This window comes from Hemicordylus capensis, chromosome 5 (assembly GCF_027244095.1).
Source record: "Hemicordylus capensis ecotype Gifberg chromosome 5, rHemCap1.1.pri, whole genome shotgun sequence".
Lineage (NCBI taxonomy): Eukaryota > Metazoa > Chordata > Lepidosauria > Squamata > Cordylidae > Hemicordylus > Hemicordylus capensis.
Genome location: NC_069661.1, coordinates 73,172,576 through 73,187,910, shown reverse-complemented (window position 1 = coordinate 73,187,910; position 15,335 = coordinate 73,172,576). Strand labels below are relative to the sequence as shown.

Here is a 15,335-nt window from a genome sequence, read left to right as displayed (position 1 = left end):
TTTTATGGCTATAGCTAAACAAATAAAATGATTGATACTGTTTATTCTATAAGGCGTCACAGGATTGTTTTCACAATAAAGACAGTAAAAAATTACTAATTGAAAAGTACTACATTTTCTTTTTGAAGCAGAAATTGGAAAAGGTAGGATGTAATCCACGACAAATAAAATGTGCATAACACAAAGTTCATTAATAGGAGGACTGTTGTTAAAGACAGTCCTACTTTGCTCTGCTAATTCCATAGTTTCCACATCAACTGCATAATTATTCTGCTTGTTTTTATGTGCTGGGCAAGCCTCCGATTTTCACAGTGCCCTAATTTCCAGTTAGGTGCTCAACAACTTGAAATGAATTAAAATGAGTAAAAGCTGTGAGAATCTTAGGGTAGAATTCACTCTCCCTAAAAGCAAAGGCTGCAGCTCTGCACACTATTAGGCTGCCTTACTCCTATTGGTTTCAATGGGATATAAGCCGTCAATATGCAGAATGGGTGCTGCCGACAGAAAGCCAGTCTAATTGCAGGACTAGGTAATCTTCTTGCAGATGCTATTTCTGTACTGTTAGAGCATCAGATTAGAACTGCTTAATCCAGCACTGGGAGGGGAATTCAAAGACCTAAGAAAACTCTCGGAGGTATGTCATTATATGGCTGGTTAAAGAATGGCTATTAACTTGTGTACATCCACAAGCAGCATGAGATACAAAACATGCTTTATTGTTTTTAATTACATTTTGGAGGAAAGCTGGTCTTGTGTTAAAAAGCGTGTATTGTCTCTTTTGCTAAGCAACATCTGCCTTGGTTGACATTTGGATGAGTGACTTACATGTGAGCACTGTAAGATATTCCCCTTAGGAGATGGGGCCATAACTCGGGAGGAAGAGCATCTGCATGCTTGTGTGCAAAATGTGCCAGATGCACTCCTTGGCATCTCCAGGTAGGGCTGGGAGAGACTCCTGCCTGTAACCTTGGAGAAGCCGCTGCCAGTCAGTGTAGGAGCTAGATGGACCAATAGTTTGACTTGGTATAAGGCAGCTTCCTATGTTTGTTAATTGTAAGCTGCCTTTTGTTTGTTTCAACACAAAAAGGTGGGACAAAGATAGATAGATAGATAGATAGATAGATAGATAGATAGATAGATAGATAGATAGATAAATAAAGGCAGCCAGTTCCCTGCTTCAGTGTAAGAGGGATGTTTTGCAGGGGCAGCTCAACATATAGTGGTGGGAGAAGCTGATCCTGTTGACATTTCTTCCTCAATCTCACGGGTGTCAACTGTTGCCTTCCAGCTTCCTCTACAACTCTCTTCATTATTTATTGATTTGATTTGATTTGATTTGTATGCCGCCCTTCCAAAATGGCTTCATGCCCAGTCACAATGGCCAGCCAGGGTTGATGAGAAATTATTCATTTCAGTGGCAGTGCTCAGAGCAACTTAGTCTGGATGTAAGCCAATGACAGGAGTAGCCTGTCTCATAACTGTAACATTTAAATTTTGTGTGCGCGCGCATACACACACACACACACACGAGCTGCAGGTTTGCAACCGAAGGGGTACACTTGTTTTTAAAAAGCTGGGAACCTCTGCTCTAGTGAGAGCCACTGGCTGCTACTGTAAGGCAGTTGCGGGAGAGGAAAACCCACTTTCACCAGTAATGGTCAAGAGGTCAGCTTAATAAGCACCATGCAAGTATGCAGTTCAGCTAGCAGCCCTTACAGATGTCAGCAATTCGTGTCCACAGAAGGAATGTCTGGCTAGTCAACAGTCATGCTTGCACAATGCTGACTATCCCTGACTCTGCTGCTGCCTTCCAAAGGTTTCTGGTAGGAGTCCCTTTGCCCCTTAATTACTCCACATCGGAAGCTAGCAGTTCTCACCAGTGAATTGCCTCATTAACCATTATTAAACGGAACTATTTCTTCATGTGCAACTGAAGTCCCCTGGGCAGGGACTATGTCACGTCTATCTACTGTACTGATAAAGGTGCAGTCGAGTCGGTGTCAACTCCTGGCGACCACAGAGCCCTGTGGTTGTCTTTGGTAGAATACAGGAGGGGTTTACTATTGCCTCCTCCCGCACAGTATGAGATGATGTCTTTCAGCATTTTCCTATATCGCTGCCGCCCAATATAGGTGTTTCCCATAGTCTGGGAAATATAACAGCAGGGGTTCAAACCAGCAACCTCTGGCTTGGTGGTCAGGCCATTTCCCTGCTGTGCCATTAAGTGGCCTGCACAGTAGATAGCATGTTGTTAACTAAGGGCTAGTTCAGAAAATCATTGGATTACACAAGCAACCAGGATAGGGTCATACCAAAAATGCACCCACCCTGATGTCAGTGGAGGATGTCACAATGTGGTACTGGAGCATCCTTTAGTCACATGAGATGGGCATTCATCTGTACATGATGGAACATGTGTGCATGAGTGCACATGCTTCAAAACCCTGTTTAAACAGAGTTTTGTATCACACAATTTAAGAACACCCCAACAGTGTGTCAGTCAGGATGTCTTTTAGCGATGTCAGGGTGAGCATGCTCTTGGAACAACCTAGCCGTAGTCAAGTTGAGGCTGCTGATTGTATAATCCAGCCCGTGGTCTATCTGCTGCTGCTGCTAGTAGTAACCAGCAACTGTAATTCTCTAAAACAACTGCATCACTGTAAAAGTATAAAACATTGATGCAAACCTCCTGGAACACTATACCAGGCACCCCCATTGGTTGTTCCATCTATGAAGCTACTATCGTCGTCATTCTTGCGACATGGTGGCCTATTTGGATCAGACATGGCTGGATTAAAGGATGAATAGCTTCGTGCTACGCTTTGGAAAATAGCATCGTCTGGGCAGGAGCTGTATTCGTGAGCAGTACCTAGGGAAACAAAATCAGAAATATATGGGAGAACAGAGAGGACAACTTAGAAAATGTAAGGCTGTGCCTACTGGTTTTTGCCCAGAATACTCCATCATTTTATTACTACACAGAAAAACATTTTATATTTTAAAAAATTCAAATGCATTTGATTTAGACAAACAAATCTCAGGTATATGAATAAAGTGTTAGAAATTGTTGATTTTTACCCACAATAGGTAAATCAGCAGAGCACTAAGGAATGAGCACACACTCCAGTTACAAAGTAGGTAGCAGAGGATGGTTTGGATATTGCAGCTATTTAGAGAAAACACATGGAGATCCTTGTATGACTAAACACTAAATATTTATTGGTTAAATACACTTAGATAGGAAAGACCTATATCTAATCTAAAGAACTACATAATGGATAGGTAAGGAGAGAGAGAGATGTTTCCATCTGTTCTCTAGGAGGAAAGGAAGGATTGCGACTCAGCACAGGAAATGCTGCAGAGTCAGTTCAGGGGTCATAGAGTAGGGACAGACAGGGAGACCCTGACTGACTGTCTCTACTCCCAATGCCCCTAGTGGTCATTAGGACAGTTGGTGCAAAAGGTCGATGCACTGGAAGTTCATCTCCAACATAAAGTGTTCTTATTTTAAAAGGCCTCTACACTAATATGAAATAATATACCTTGGGATCAGCTGACAAAAAGAAAGGAAAAGAAACCATAGTACAGTTCTTTCCACAAATTATTGATGGCACTCAAGGATTTTTAACTAAAGCGCAAAGATATAGTTCCCTAAATCATGACATTTTTCTGCTGTAGATGTGACTTCAACAACACAAAAACAGAGACAGCTCTTGGCTGCATATATGTCATTAGATACCAAAACTTCACACATTTTTGAAGAACATATAAGGATTTTCAAGTGTACCTTAAAAAATTAATGTTTGAATGAGACAACAGGATGTATCATACTTATATACTCATCAAAGAGCAAGAATTGGCAGCTACTCCCTGTTAAGCATATACTTGGGGGCAAATTTGGACGTTGATAGGAATGGATTTCTGTACAATACATACCAGTGCGAGTCTCATCATATGGGTAGTTTGCCACAAGGTCTCCACCGTGAAGGTTGGCCGAAAGGACAAATGGAATATCCATAATCCAGTGAATCACAGCTTTGGTTTCAGGTGCAAGCTGAAGAAGAAGAAGAAAAATCAGTATATTATTCATTAGTATTCTAAAGCCAGTTTGCTAATGGAATCATAACAATCACTACAAAATTTAGAGAACATAGGAACATGAACATAGAAACATAGGAAGCTGCCTTATACCAAGTCAGACGTCTGCGTCATCTAGCTTAGTTTTGTTTACACTGACTGGCAACAGCTCTCCAAGTTTTCAGGCAGGGGTTTCTTCCAGACTTTTCTGACAATGTCAGGGATTGAATATGGGGCCTTTGGCATGCAAAGCAGATGTTCTGCCACTAAATTATGGCTCCATCCATCAGTTACTGATTGGTTTAACACAACATGTTAAAAGGGGGAAAAACATATTAAAGACATGTTTTCTTAAAAGAAAAGGCAAAGGGAAACAAAAATTAGATACCCAGTAGAAGAATATGCCACATCTGAAACATTCTGTGAAAGGATATGCTGGTTGATCAGGAACGGAAATATTTTTCCCCAATAAATCTTACTGTCTGAAATCCATTTCATATACATATTAATTTTTTTAGATATTCCTGAACTGAGAAAAAATATATATTATGACTGATCTAAGGAAGATAGAGATTTGTGAGGATCTAATAGAAAATGACAATCCAAAATACTGGTGGAATATATGGGCATTTTTTACCTTGGGGTTTTGATCCACAGCTTTCTTCAGGTTTTTCAATAAGTGATTATTTGGACCACCTTCTTTCTCATTGACATAGACTATTCTATCCAGATCAGGGAAATTTCGGTTTAGGTCTATTCCCTGGGCATTACTTCGGCCAACAAACCAATCTTTGAGTTCACCAGGCTGAAAAGAATTAGGCAGCACAAGGGATTGTCCCAATGTAAGTCATCAGTAAAACAAATGTTTGCATATAACACAACAGAACAACTGCCACGATGATTCAGAGAAATGGTCAATTGTGTCAGCACTATATTGTCTGACAGTAGTTCACAAGATCTCACAAGGAGGGTCAAGAATGCCATGTTAGAGACATTTGCCAAATTTTTAAGCTCCAGCATCTGGTTTTCAGAGGGACATCCAGCTCTTAGGGCTAATTAACATTTACATATTCATCATTTCATAGGTAATCTATCACCACACCCAGTTCCAGGTTTCTGGGGGCCCTCAGAAGACTGCCTTCAACACCTGACAATCTTGAAGTAGACTCCAACAGAGTCACTCTATCAGCTCTGCACAGAGGCTGTGGGAACAGAGGTAGATTAAGGTGTTAATAGTGGGGCACTCTGAGGGTCCTGGGCCCTTGGCTGCTGCTCACAAATGCCAACCCCGAACACTGGCCCTATTACCACTGAAAGTAAGGCTTCAGGTGACAGGCAAATTCCATGTGTGATGATAATCCGGGATGACTAATTCATATATTTAGGTCATCCCTCGATACTTCAGTCATTGTGTGAACACATATGCATGAACCAGTCCCTGCTGTGTTGAGTCGCCCAGAGATGGAAGTTTGGGGTGGCATACAAATTTGATTGACTGATTTATTTATTTGTTGATCAACAAATAAATAAAAATATAAAGTTTGTGCTTCTAGTTATCACAGATGGTAAACACCAACTGATCTACTGCCATATCAAAGCTAATTTGAATATAACCTATACTAAAACGTGAAAACAAAATAAGACATTCAAATATGTAAACCCCTATATAAAATTAAGATTGTCTCGAAATGAGAAACAAAAATTTAACATACACACATACTTCTCCTGTTTGTGAGTCAAAGTCTTAGCAGCAATGTTGGCCCTCAAAAGAAGGAAGTCAGGGGAAATTTTTTTTTAAAAAATACCTCCTTCACTGGTGCCAATTCATGATTAAATGAAAGATGCATATGAGAAAATTTTCAGGGCCACTAGAGGGTGCTCAAACACAAAATATTTTTATCAGAGCAAGGGCAACTGAATTAAACACTAGGGTAGTCTTTGGCATTTTATTTTGAAATAAAGATGAAGGAGGAAATTGTGATTCACGTTATACAACTGACTTTAGAACTATTATTTAACTACTTATATAATACATCCAGAACAGAAACAGCAGGTGAATTGTAGCGTGTTCCATATTTACCATACACATAGAATGCCAACAATCACTTTACTGGAGAAAATGTCTGGTTGATGCACACAGCAGAATGAGGTGAGAATGAGGTAGGTGGTAAAATGAGCTAAATCATTCCAGAGTACAGGTGGGGAAGTCACATTTTTAAAGGTTCCTTTGCATTATTATTATTTTTAAAAACCCTGTTCTCTACAAGTGGAAAGCTAGCATAATGGAACAACAGGCTGGAGTAAAACCTGACTCTCTGTTTGCAGAGTGAGCATTTCCCCCCATGGTTGTCATTCAAAAAAGGCATCCCACGCCTGTAGTCTCAAGCAGTACGGTCTATTCTACCACCTTATGTTTCTAAACACTCATTCTACTGCATGCATAAAACATTCAAGCATGGATGACAATAAGTAGAGCACATTATATACAGTGAGGTAGCCACCAAGACCAAGAGCTTTTCCACACAGGGCTTTTACAGAACTTTTGCATGCTGAGGCTTGGGGTGCATTCATATGAGAGAGGGATTTAGCTCAAATTCAGTACTGAGGCAGCAGGGTACTGTTCATATAGGAAGGAGAATTATTCAGATTTTATCTTCATGAATGGAGCTTAACTCTGAGTAAAATAGCTGCACTTTATAGAATATTGTTATTGGTATACTTTATCATTCTGCAAAGTATGATTCTGATGTGTAGTAAGCAAAGTGTGCTGTCAAGTCGATTTCTACTCCTGGCGCCTACAGAGCCCTGTGGTTTTCTTTGGTAGAATACAGGAAGGGTTTACCATCGCCTCGTCCCGCGCAATATGAGATGATGCCTTTCAGCATCTTCCTATATCGCTGCTATATCCCGATACAGTACCAGCGGGGATTCGAACCGGCAACCTTCTGCTTCTAGTCAAGCATTTCCCTGCTGTGCCAACTAAGGTGACCTGATGTGTAGAGAGACCCCATAAAGTGGATCAAGATGAGATGGAGGTGTGGCTTTGCCGGGTGTCTTCATTCCTGAAAAGCCCCACTCATTTTTTAAAGAAATTAATTTGTCAAGGCTGTGACATGTCTCTATAGCAGACCTGATCAACTTAGGCCCCCCAGCTGTTTTTGGACTACAGCTCCCATAATTCTCAGCCACAGCAGCCAATAGCCAGGGATTATGGGAATTGTAGGCCAACATCTGCAGGAGGGCCGAAGTTGAGCAGGCCTGCTCTATAGCCAGCTACAAGGGGTTTTTAAAATAAAACAAACAAACACAGAGGTCAATGGAAAATTAGAGGGGGAAATGTAAACTGTCTGGAAAAACTGAAAACTAGCAAATCGCCAGGGCCGGATGGCATCCATCCAAGAGTCCTCAAAGAACTCAAATGTGAAATTGCCGACCTCCTTACTAAAATATATAACTTATCCCTGCAATTAGGCTCTGTACTGGAGGACTTTGCAAATGTAACACCGATTTTCAAAAAGGGATCCAGGGGCGATCCAGGAAATTACAGGCTGGATAGCTTAATGTCCGTTCCAGGCAAATTGATGGAAAACATCCTCAAGGATAAAATTGTAAAGCACATAGAACAACAGGCCCTGCTGGGAGAGAACAAGTATGGCTTCTGCAAAGGTAAATCTTGCCTCACAAACCTTTTGGAAGTTCTTTGAGAGTGTAAACAAATGTGTGGATCAAGGTGATCCAGTTGACATAGTATACCTGGACTTCCAAAAAGCTTTCAACAAAGTTCCTCCTGAGGAAATTTAGCAGTCATGGGAGAAGGAGACAAGTACATGTGTGGATTGCTATGAGGTTGAAGGACAGGAAACAGAGGGTAGGGATAAACAGAGAGTTTTCAAAATGGAGGGAAGTAAGAAGTGGGGTCCCCCAGGGATCTGTACTGGGACCGGTGCTTTTTAATTTATTCATAAATGATCTAGAAGTAGGGGTAAGCAGTGAGGTGGCCAAATTTGAAGATGATACCAAACTCTTTCGGGTAGTGAAATCCAAAACAGATTGCGAGGAGCTCCAAAAGGATCTCTACAAATTGGGTGAATGGGCAACAAAATGGCAAATGAGGTTCAATGTTGGCAAGTGTAAAGTGATGCACATTGGGACAACCCCCCCCCCCCCCCGCAATTCAAGTATACACTGACGGGATCTGTGTTGTCGGTGACTGACCAGGAGAGGGATCTTGGGGTCGTGGTGGACAGCTCGTTGAAAGTGTCAACTCAATGTGTGGTAGCTGTGAAAAAGGTCAATTCCATGCTAGGGATCATTAGGAAGGGAATTGAAAATAAAACTGCTATATTATAATGCCCTTGAACAAAACCGTGGTGTGGCCATACTGTGCACAATTCTGGTCACATCTTAAAAAGGACATTGTAATACTGGAAAAGGTGCAGAAAAGGGCAACCGAGATGATCGGGGCCAAGAGCACCTTCCTCATGAGGCAAGGCTACAAAACCTGGGGCTATTTAGTTTAGAAAAAATACAACTGCGGAGAGACATGATAGAGGTCTATAAAATCATGCATGGTATGGAGAAAGTGGATAGAGAGAAATTCTTCTCCCTCTCCCATAATACTAGAACCAGGGGTTATTCCATGAAATTGATTGCCAGGAAATTTAGGATGAAGAAACGGAGGTACTTTTTCACACAACACATAATCAACTTGTGGAATTCTCTGCCACAGGATGTCGTGACAGCCAACAACTTGGATGGCTTTAAGAGAGGTTTGGATAACTTAATGGAGGAGAGGTCTATCAACGGCTACTAGTCGGAGGGCTACAGGCCACCTCCAGCCTCAAAGGCAGTATGCCTCTGAGTACCAGTTGCAAAGGAGAGAGCCCTCAACTACTGCCTGTAGGCTTCTAGAGGCATCTGGTGGGTCACTGTGTGAAACAGGATGTTGGACTGGATGGGCCTTGGGCCTGATCCAGCAAGGCTGTTCTTATGGCCATGGAAGTCTGAAACCCAGCATAGTTGTAGCACAGGACAGTGTGACTATGTGTATTAAATTTGAAGCTGATGGGTCAATCACTTGATTTTTAATAAAATGTTCAGATGGGAGGGTGTTTAGATGGGCCACTCCAGTGGCAGTAGTGAAGGGAGTAAGTCCAGCCCAAGCCAGGCAAGAATCCTTTCCCTTTCCCACTTCAGTAGTTCCTCAGCAGTCCATGCTTCAGCCTATCGTGGCTGAGTCTCCTCATCAGGAGGAGGAGGTTGTTGGCATGGAAGTTTTCTGAGCACAGGCTGCCTGTCAAAGAGGCATTCGCTAAGCCTGAGAGGACGGCTGCTTGGCTTTTGCATCTAAGGGGGTCTCAGGGAGGCTGCCTATCCCTCCCCTCCAACTGGGGGCCTTCCGTGGGGGATCCCCGCACAATTCCCCTGTCGGAGATAGCTTTATTCAGGGCTGCTCATTCCCCATTTGAGAGCAATCCCTCCCTCCTTTCCCACCCCCACCCCCAATTCACACATACTTGGATCATGTTATGCGAGACTGGTCACAAAATCCCAGTCGCACATACTCAGTTTTATTACTTTCTAGCAACTGTTAACCTCTTGTAGGATTCCTTTTATTCTACCATTTCTAGTTGATTTGTAATATGACCATGGGCCGGAAATAAATAAACAAACAAATAAATAAATAAATCATACTCAAAATACAACCACAGAGTTGGCAAGGGATGACTGTATATGTGACAGAAGGACAGGATACAAATACTCTAGATGAATAATAATAGTAATAAAAATAAACACAAAAAATTGCTTTTATGGCTACTGCTTACATACCTGTGATGCTGCCTTCTCAAAGCCATCGGGATTTAAGGATGGCATGATATGGATTCGTGTACTGTGGATCAAGTTGATTATAGTTTCATTTCCCTTTTGATATTCATTGCACAGGTACTGAGCCAAGAAAATGAGAAGCTCTTTTCCAACAGCTTCATTGCCATGCATATTTCCAACATATTTGAATTCTGGCTCTCCTAAAATACACAGAGAAAAAAAGTTTTCAGGTGTATAGATATACACAGAACAAATATTAACACCCACAATGGAAAAACATGTAGATCAGAACAGAGATCAAACCATTAATTTTAAACTGTTTAATTGTTTTTATCCTGTGAAATTGTTTAAGTTGTTTTTACTTTATTTCATATTTGTTGTGTTTTAAGTTGTGTAATACCTAGAGATATACATATCAGGTGGTATATAAATATGACAAACAAATAAACCATGCAACAAGTAAGACATCACACTAACCTAGGTTAATATCTAGCACAAACTAACAAGCACTGAAGTCCTACTGAAATAATAATGTAAGCATATGTAACAGTACTCTTCATTATTATTATTATTATTATTTCATTTTCCAAATTCTTCTTAGGATGAACTGGCACGTTATTATGGAAGGCTGCACAATAGATCAAATATAGTTAATATTTTCCAAAATTGTCATATACTACAGTATTTCCCCTCCAACATTTAATATATATTCAAATAATAATTAATACTCTATTTATTTACGAGTGTGGTAAGAAGAGCTGGAGCAATCCCATGTGCCTGGTCTCTTCAGAATTTAGAACTTCATTGTCAGTACTGAGAAGCATAATCTTGGCATCAAAGAATATGGAGATTTTTTGAGGTCTAGAAATTAGCCATTGATTCCATTTAGACTGTTTTATTTTTGGTCAAAAGGAGCTGATTGTAAATATTTTCATTATTCAAAGATTACTTGAACATTGCACTAAAAGGTATTCTTGAAAATATTTGAGACAGAGTCATAATATTATGAACTGGCCAAGAATTCATAGAGTCATAATATGAATTGGCTAAGAATGCATTAACATTTAAATAAACACCATCACCATTTTACTACTCAAGGATATTATGTTAGATCTGTAAGCAGGGGATGTAGATTTTTTTTAAAGGAAATTTGCTGTTTTGAGCAGAATGAAGTAGTGGTATACAACTACTAAAATAACACTATTAAGTTTTTACAAAGCGTTTCCAGATTGTTGATATTTCATCTATTTTGTGATGTTTCCTGTACTAACCCTCTTTTTTCTTTCAACTTGTTCTACTGGAGTTCTGTCTTTTTCTCTCCTTACTGTACAAGGCTCACACAGCTTCAGCACTTTATACAGCAACAGCCCATTGGCAGGACTAAATAAAATTTTTATGTATGTATTATATTTATCTACCGCCTGATATTATTTAAATATTAAATACTAGTTACAGCATTCTAAATCCCAGCCACCATCATGATGGCTGGAATTTAGAATGTTGTAACTACTGTAGTAGGGATGTGCACAGAACTGGTTCTGTGCACACCTGGGCGGGCGAGGGGTTCCTTTAAAGGGTGGGGGAGTCTCTGCCTACCTGCCAGCCCCCCCGCCACTTTCCCCCCACCGGCGCTCTCATAAAAAACATGTGGGGCTGCAGTGTGCCTCCCTGCAGGCCCGGTCAGCGGCACCCCAGAAATTACCGACGCGCATGCCTGCTTTTTACTAAAGTGCCGGTGGGGTGAAAGCAGCAGGGCAGGGGCTGGCAGGTAGGCAGTGCCTCCCCTGCCCCTTAAAAGGAACCCCGCACCCTCCGAACCAGCTCAAACTCCAGTCCATGGAACCAGTTCGGCACTCCCAAAATGGAATGCCAAACGGTTCCATGTGCATCCCTAGTAACTATTATTTAATATTTTAATAATATCAGGCAGTAGATAAATATAATAAATAAATAATGATGGTTCAGGTGTCCATTCTCAAACATAGAGCTGCATCAAACAAAATGAAAAAATATTTCCATTTAGAAAAGAGTTCGTGACCTACGGAAATGGGTACCATAGTGCCGGAGACTGAGGTAAATCAACAGGTCTCCAGTTAGAATTTCACCTCTGCCTGAAACTCACTAGGGGTTTTGTGCAAGCCATGCCCACTCAGCCTCCCACCTGCAAGATGGAGCTAGTAATACTCACATCTTAAAGGACTATTTTAGGGGTTGGAGGAAAATAACTTATAGAGTACATTCTAAAGAGTTCTAAATGCTAAATATTAGTACATAATTTAGTTTGATGTGCAAAATGCTTTCTTTGCAGGAGTTTTGCAATATTTCAAGCACTCTTCTGACATGAGTAAAGGGTCTTCCTGAAATACCTAAAATACAGATATATACAGATATCTCTTTTTATCTCAAACTTGAATACTTAGGTTTGACTGTGCAACAGCTGTTCATTTCAGAATGTAGTATTCTTCTAATGGAAGACCAATGGATAGCCAAATAAGAAATGTTTAAACTGGTAGGAAATACTTAAGAGACATGCAAAACACAGGCAGGTAATTCCCACAAGAAGTAAGGAAGGAAAGAAGAAGTTCATGCTACTGTTTTGGAGGACCTTCTCTGGGAACAGAGTACAAAAGAGGGCATCTATAATCTTCCTCATCCATCCTGGTTTTCCAGCACCTTAGCTCAAGAGGGAACGGTTGCACAATCAAGAACTGCATTACAACTAATCAAGCTCATGTGATTCTTTGATCTTCATGTGCTAATGCTTAACAAATGGAAGCACTCTTGTAAGCATTAGGCTATTTAAAACATGGTCCCTCTCCCAACACAGATATTCCTATAAGAAACTAAAACAGCATAAAATTTACTTCATGATATCCAACCAGAAGTACTTGAATACTGAAAACAGGTCTACAGCATTCTGGTTTGAATGAGAATGTTTCCATATGTTAAAGCAAGCATAGTCATTTTTCTAACTGTGGTAGTAATATTTATTCCATCCCAGTGTATCTAGTATGTCGTTTACTTTTGTAATCTCCCTCCTGAGAGACAGGACTTTTGGCTTCTGCTCAGTAATTAATGGATTCTCCTACACTATTGCAAAAATCCAAAAGGTCTAATAATTCATCTATAATAAATAATCAGGACCACCTTTGACAGACAAACAAGTTGACCACAAAGCCAGTTTCTAAGGAATAGATATAATGATCACTGGGAACTAGATATAGACAATTTCTCAGCCCATGGTGACCCTTTACTTGTCAATTCCCTGCTCATGGCAACACAGATCCATCTGAATAAGCAGAAGCTACTTTACTTACTGCTGCTCAGCCAATATGTAGAAGGTTTGCATTGGTAAGCAAAATGGTAGCTTTCACATGACCTCCAGGAGTACAGAGATCTTCTAAGTGGGGAAACAGAACAGTCATCTGCATTGGAAGTATCCTAGTTTCAGGACAACCTTCCCAAATAATTTAAATAAATGCAGCTATCTTTTAGCAAGATATAAGTTAAGTTGCATTTGTATAGTCATAATTTTGGTGAATATGAGAAAGAGCTAGTATTTGTTTTTTTTAAAGAGAGAGAATCCTTATGTTTTGGTAACAACTATTTGTATAGTACAAATAAGGCTTTGCAGACTATCTCTTGCTCATAATAAAATTCAAAAATCTTATTAGCATTTAATTACTTTCATATTTCTCCTGTAAGCATCTGATTTCACATGCTTTCCCCATGTGTTCGTTTCAGAAATGCAGTTGTCTGTGTGCCATCATTGTAAGTAGTGATTTACTTGCCATTTGGCCTGAGATAGAATTTATTTTCCAAGAAGTACCCTTATGCAGTTTGAGAGTATAGTCCCCATACCTTTTAATGCAGGGAAGAGCTATTAATCTGCTAGTGATTTGAGCTATCTGTATAGAAATCTTAGTGGTAGTAACAGCCAATGCTTCACTTATGAATAAAATTACATAAATTATTCTCTCGTATTTCTTAAGCTATAGAAGAAATGCTTTCTTAAATCAGAGCAGAAATAAAGATATCTGAATTACTACTACAAAAAAACAGGAGGTCCGTCTCCAGTTACCACCAGTATGTCTGGTGGCAAGTCCAAGGCGAGCCTTCTCTGTAGTTACATCTGGGCTGTGGAATGCACTCCCTGAAGATATCTGTAATTTGAATTCATTATTGGCCTTCAGGAGAGCCCTTAAGACCTATCTGTTTGGTCTGGCCTTCCAGGATTTTAAAATTGCTTTTAAACTGTAAATGTTTGGCCTGGTTTTCCAGGGTTTTAAAACTGCTTTAAATGTTTTAACTGTTAATTGGTTTTATATTGTTTTTATAGTTTTTGATTTTAACTGTTAATTTATTTTAATTGCTTTTGTTCTAATGTAAACCGCCCTGAGCCATTTTTGGAAGGGCAGTATAGAAATCAGATAGATAGATAGATGATGGATGAATTGTTCCTGGACTGATTTGAAGTTGGAATACGTACAGATAGAAGTACGTATTACTTTTATCCCTCTTATTTCATTTTTCTTTGTGAACCACTTTGAGAACTTTTCCTTTGAAAAGCAGTATATGGATAACAACATTCTATTCTACTTCCCTGACCAACCTTCCACAGGTAACACAGCAGACCCATCTGTCATGACTCCCTTCCAGAAAAGTGACACAGAGTCTGACCCTGAGGAGGTAGGACCAGCACTAGTCCAAATCCCAGGCGTTGACACTGAGCCAGAGCCTGAAGAATACTTGGAATTGGAGTCCACCCCCCAAAGCACCCCACAAGCCCGAGTCCCCTGAAATGGCACCTTCAGAACCAAGCCCCTTGAAGAGTCCTCCCACACCATCACATTTCTTAAAATATGCACACCAGTGTTCTCTCTAAGGCATGGGCATGTGTGCATGCACACTAGGGATGTACTCAAACCGTGGTTGGCAGTAGACAGCAGGTAAGGGCCTGCTCTCCTTTTTCTTAAAGTTCCTGGTCCAATTTCCTTGAAAGTTCTCGATCCATGGTTTGAACCACAGTTCATGCACATCCCTAGCACACACATGTTTTTTAATGTCACCTCAGTTAATTTTAGATCCTGCTCAGGTTGAATCAGAAAGGCCCCACTCTGAATGCACATGTGCACACACTGTCTTGATACTGCCACCCAGAACAAAACTCATTCTGCATGCAGATAAAAAAAATTAGAGGGAACACTGATGCACACTAACACCTGCTATTGTACTTTAGATCCTAGCTAGACAGGATCTAAAAGAAAGAAAGAAAGTGGGGAGAGGGGTACCAGACTCCAGGCTGGAAGGCTGTCCCTTGAAGTCTTCCACTTTGAAAGCATGGAGGTGGAGCCCAGGAGGGGTAGCCTGAGCTCAGAGGTATTTTTAAGAGCTCAGTCTATCTCTGACTGCCATCAAATCAACTCCTCCCA

The 15,335-nt window shown here is 40.5% G+C and overlaps 1 protein-coding gene across 1 annotated transcript in view; it reads right to left on the bottom strand.

Moving 5' to 3' along the window:
- The window catches only part of CPE (carboxypeptidase E), a 116,458-nt gene that overhangs the window by 16,282 nt on the left and 84,841 nt on the right, over positions 1–15,335 (bottom strand). Inside the window, exons 2-5 of the mRNA XM_053253655.1 lie at positions 9,907–10,103; positions 4,715–4,882; positions 3,937–4,054; positions 2,687–2,869 (exon numbers count right to left, since the gene is read on the bottom strand). Coding sequence (XP_053109630.1) covers positions 2,687–2,869; positions 3,937–4,054; positions 4,715–4,882; positions 9,907–10,103 — 666 coding nt within the window. The remainder of the gene's footprint in view (positions 1–2,686; positions 2,870–3,936; positions 4,055–4,714; positions 4,883–9,906; positions 10,104–15,335) is intronic.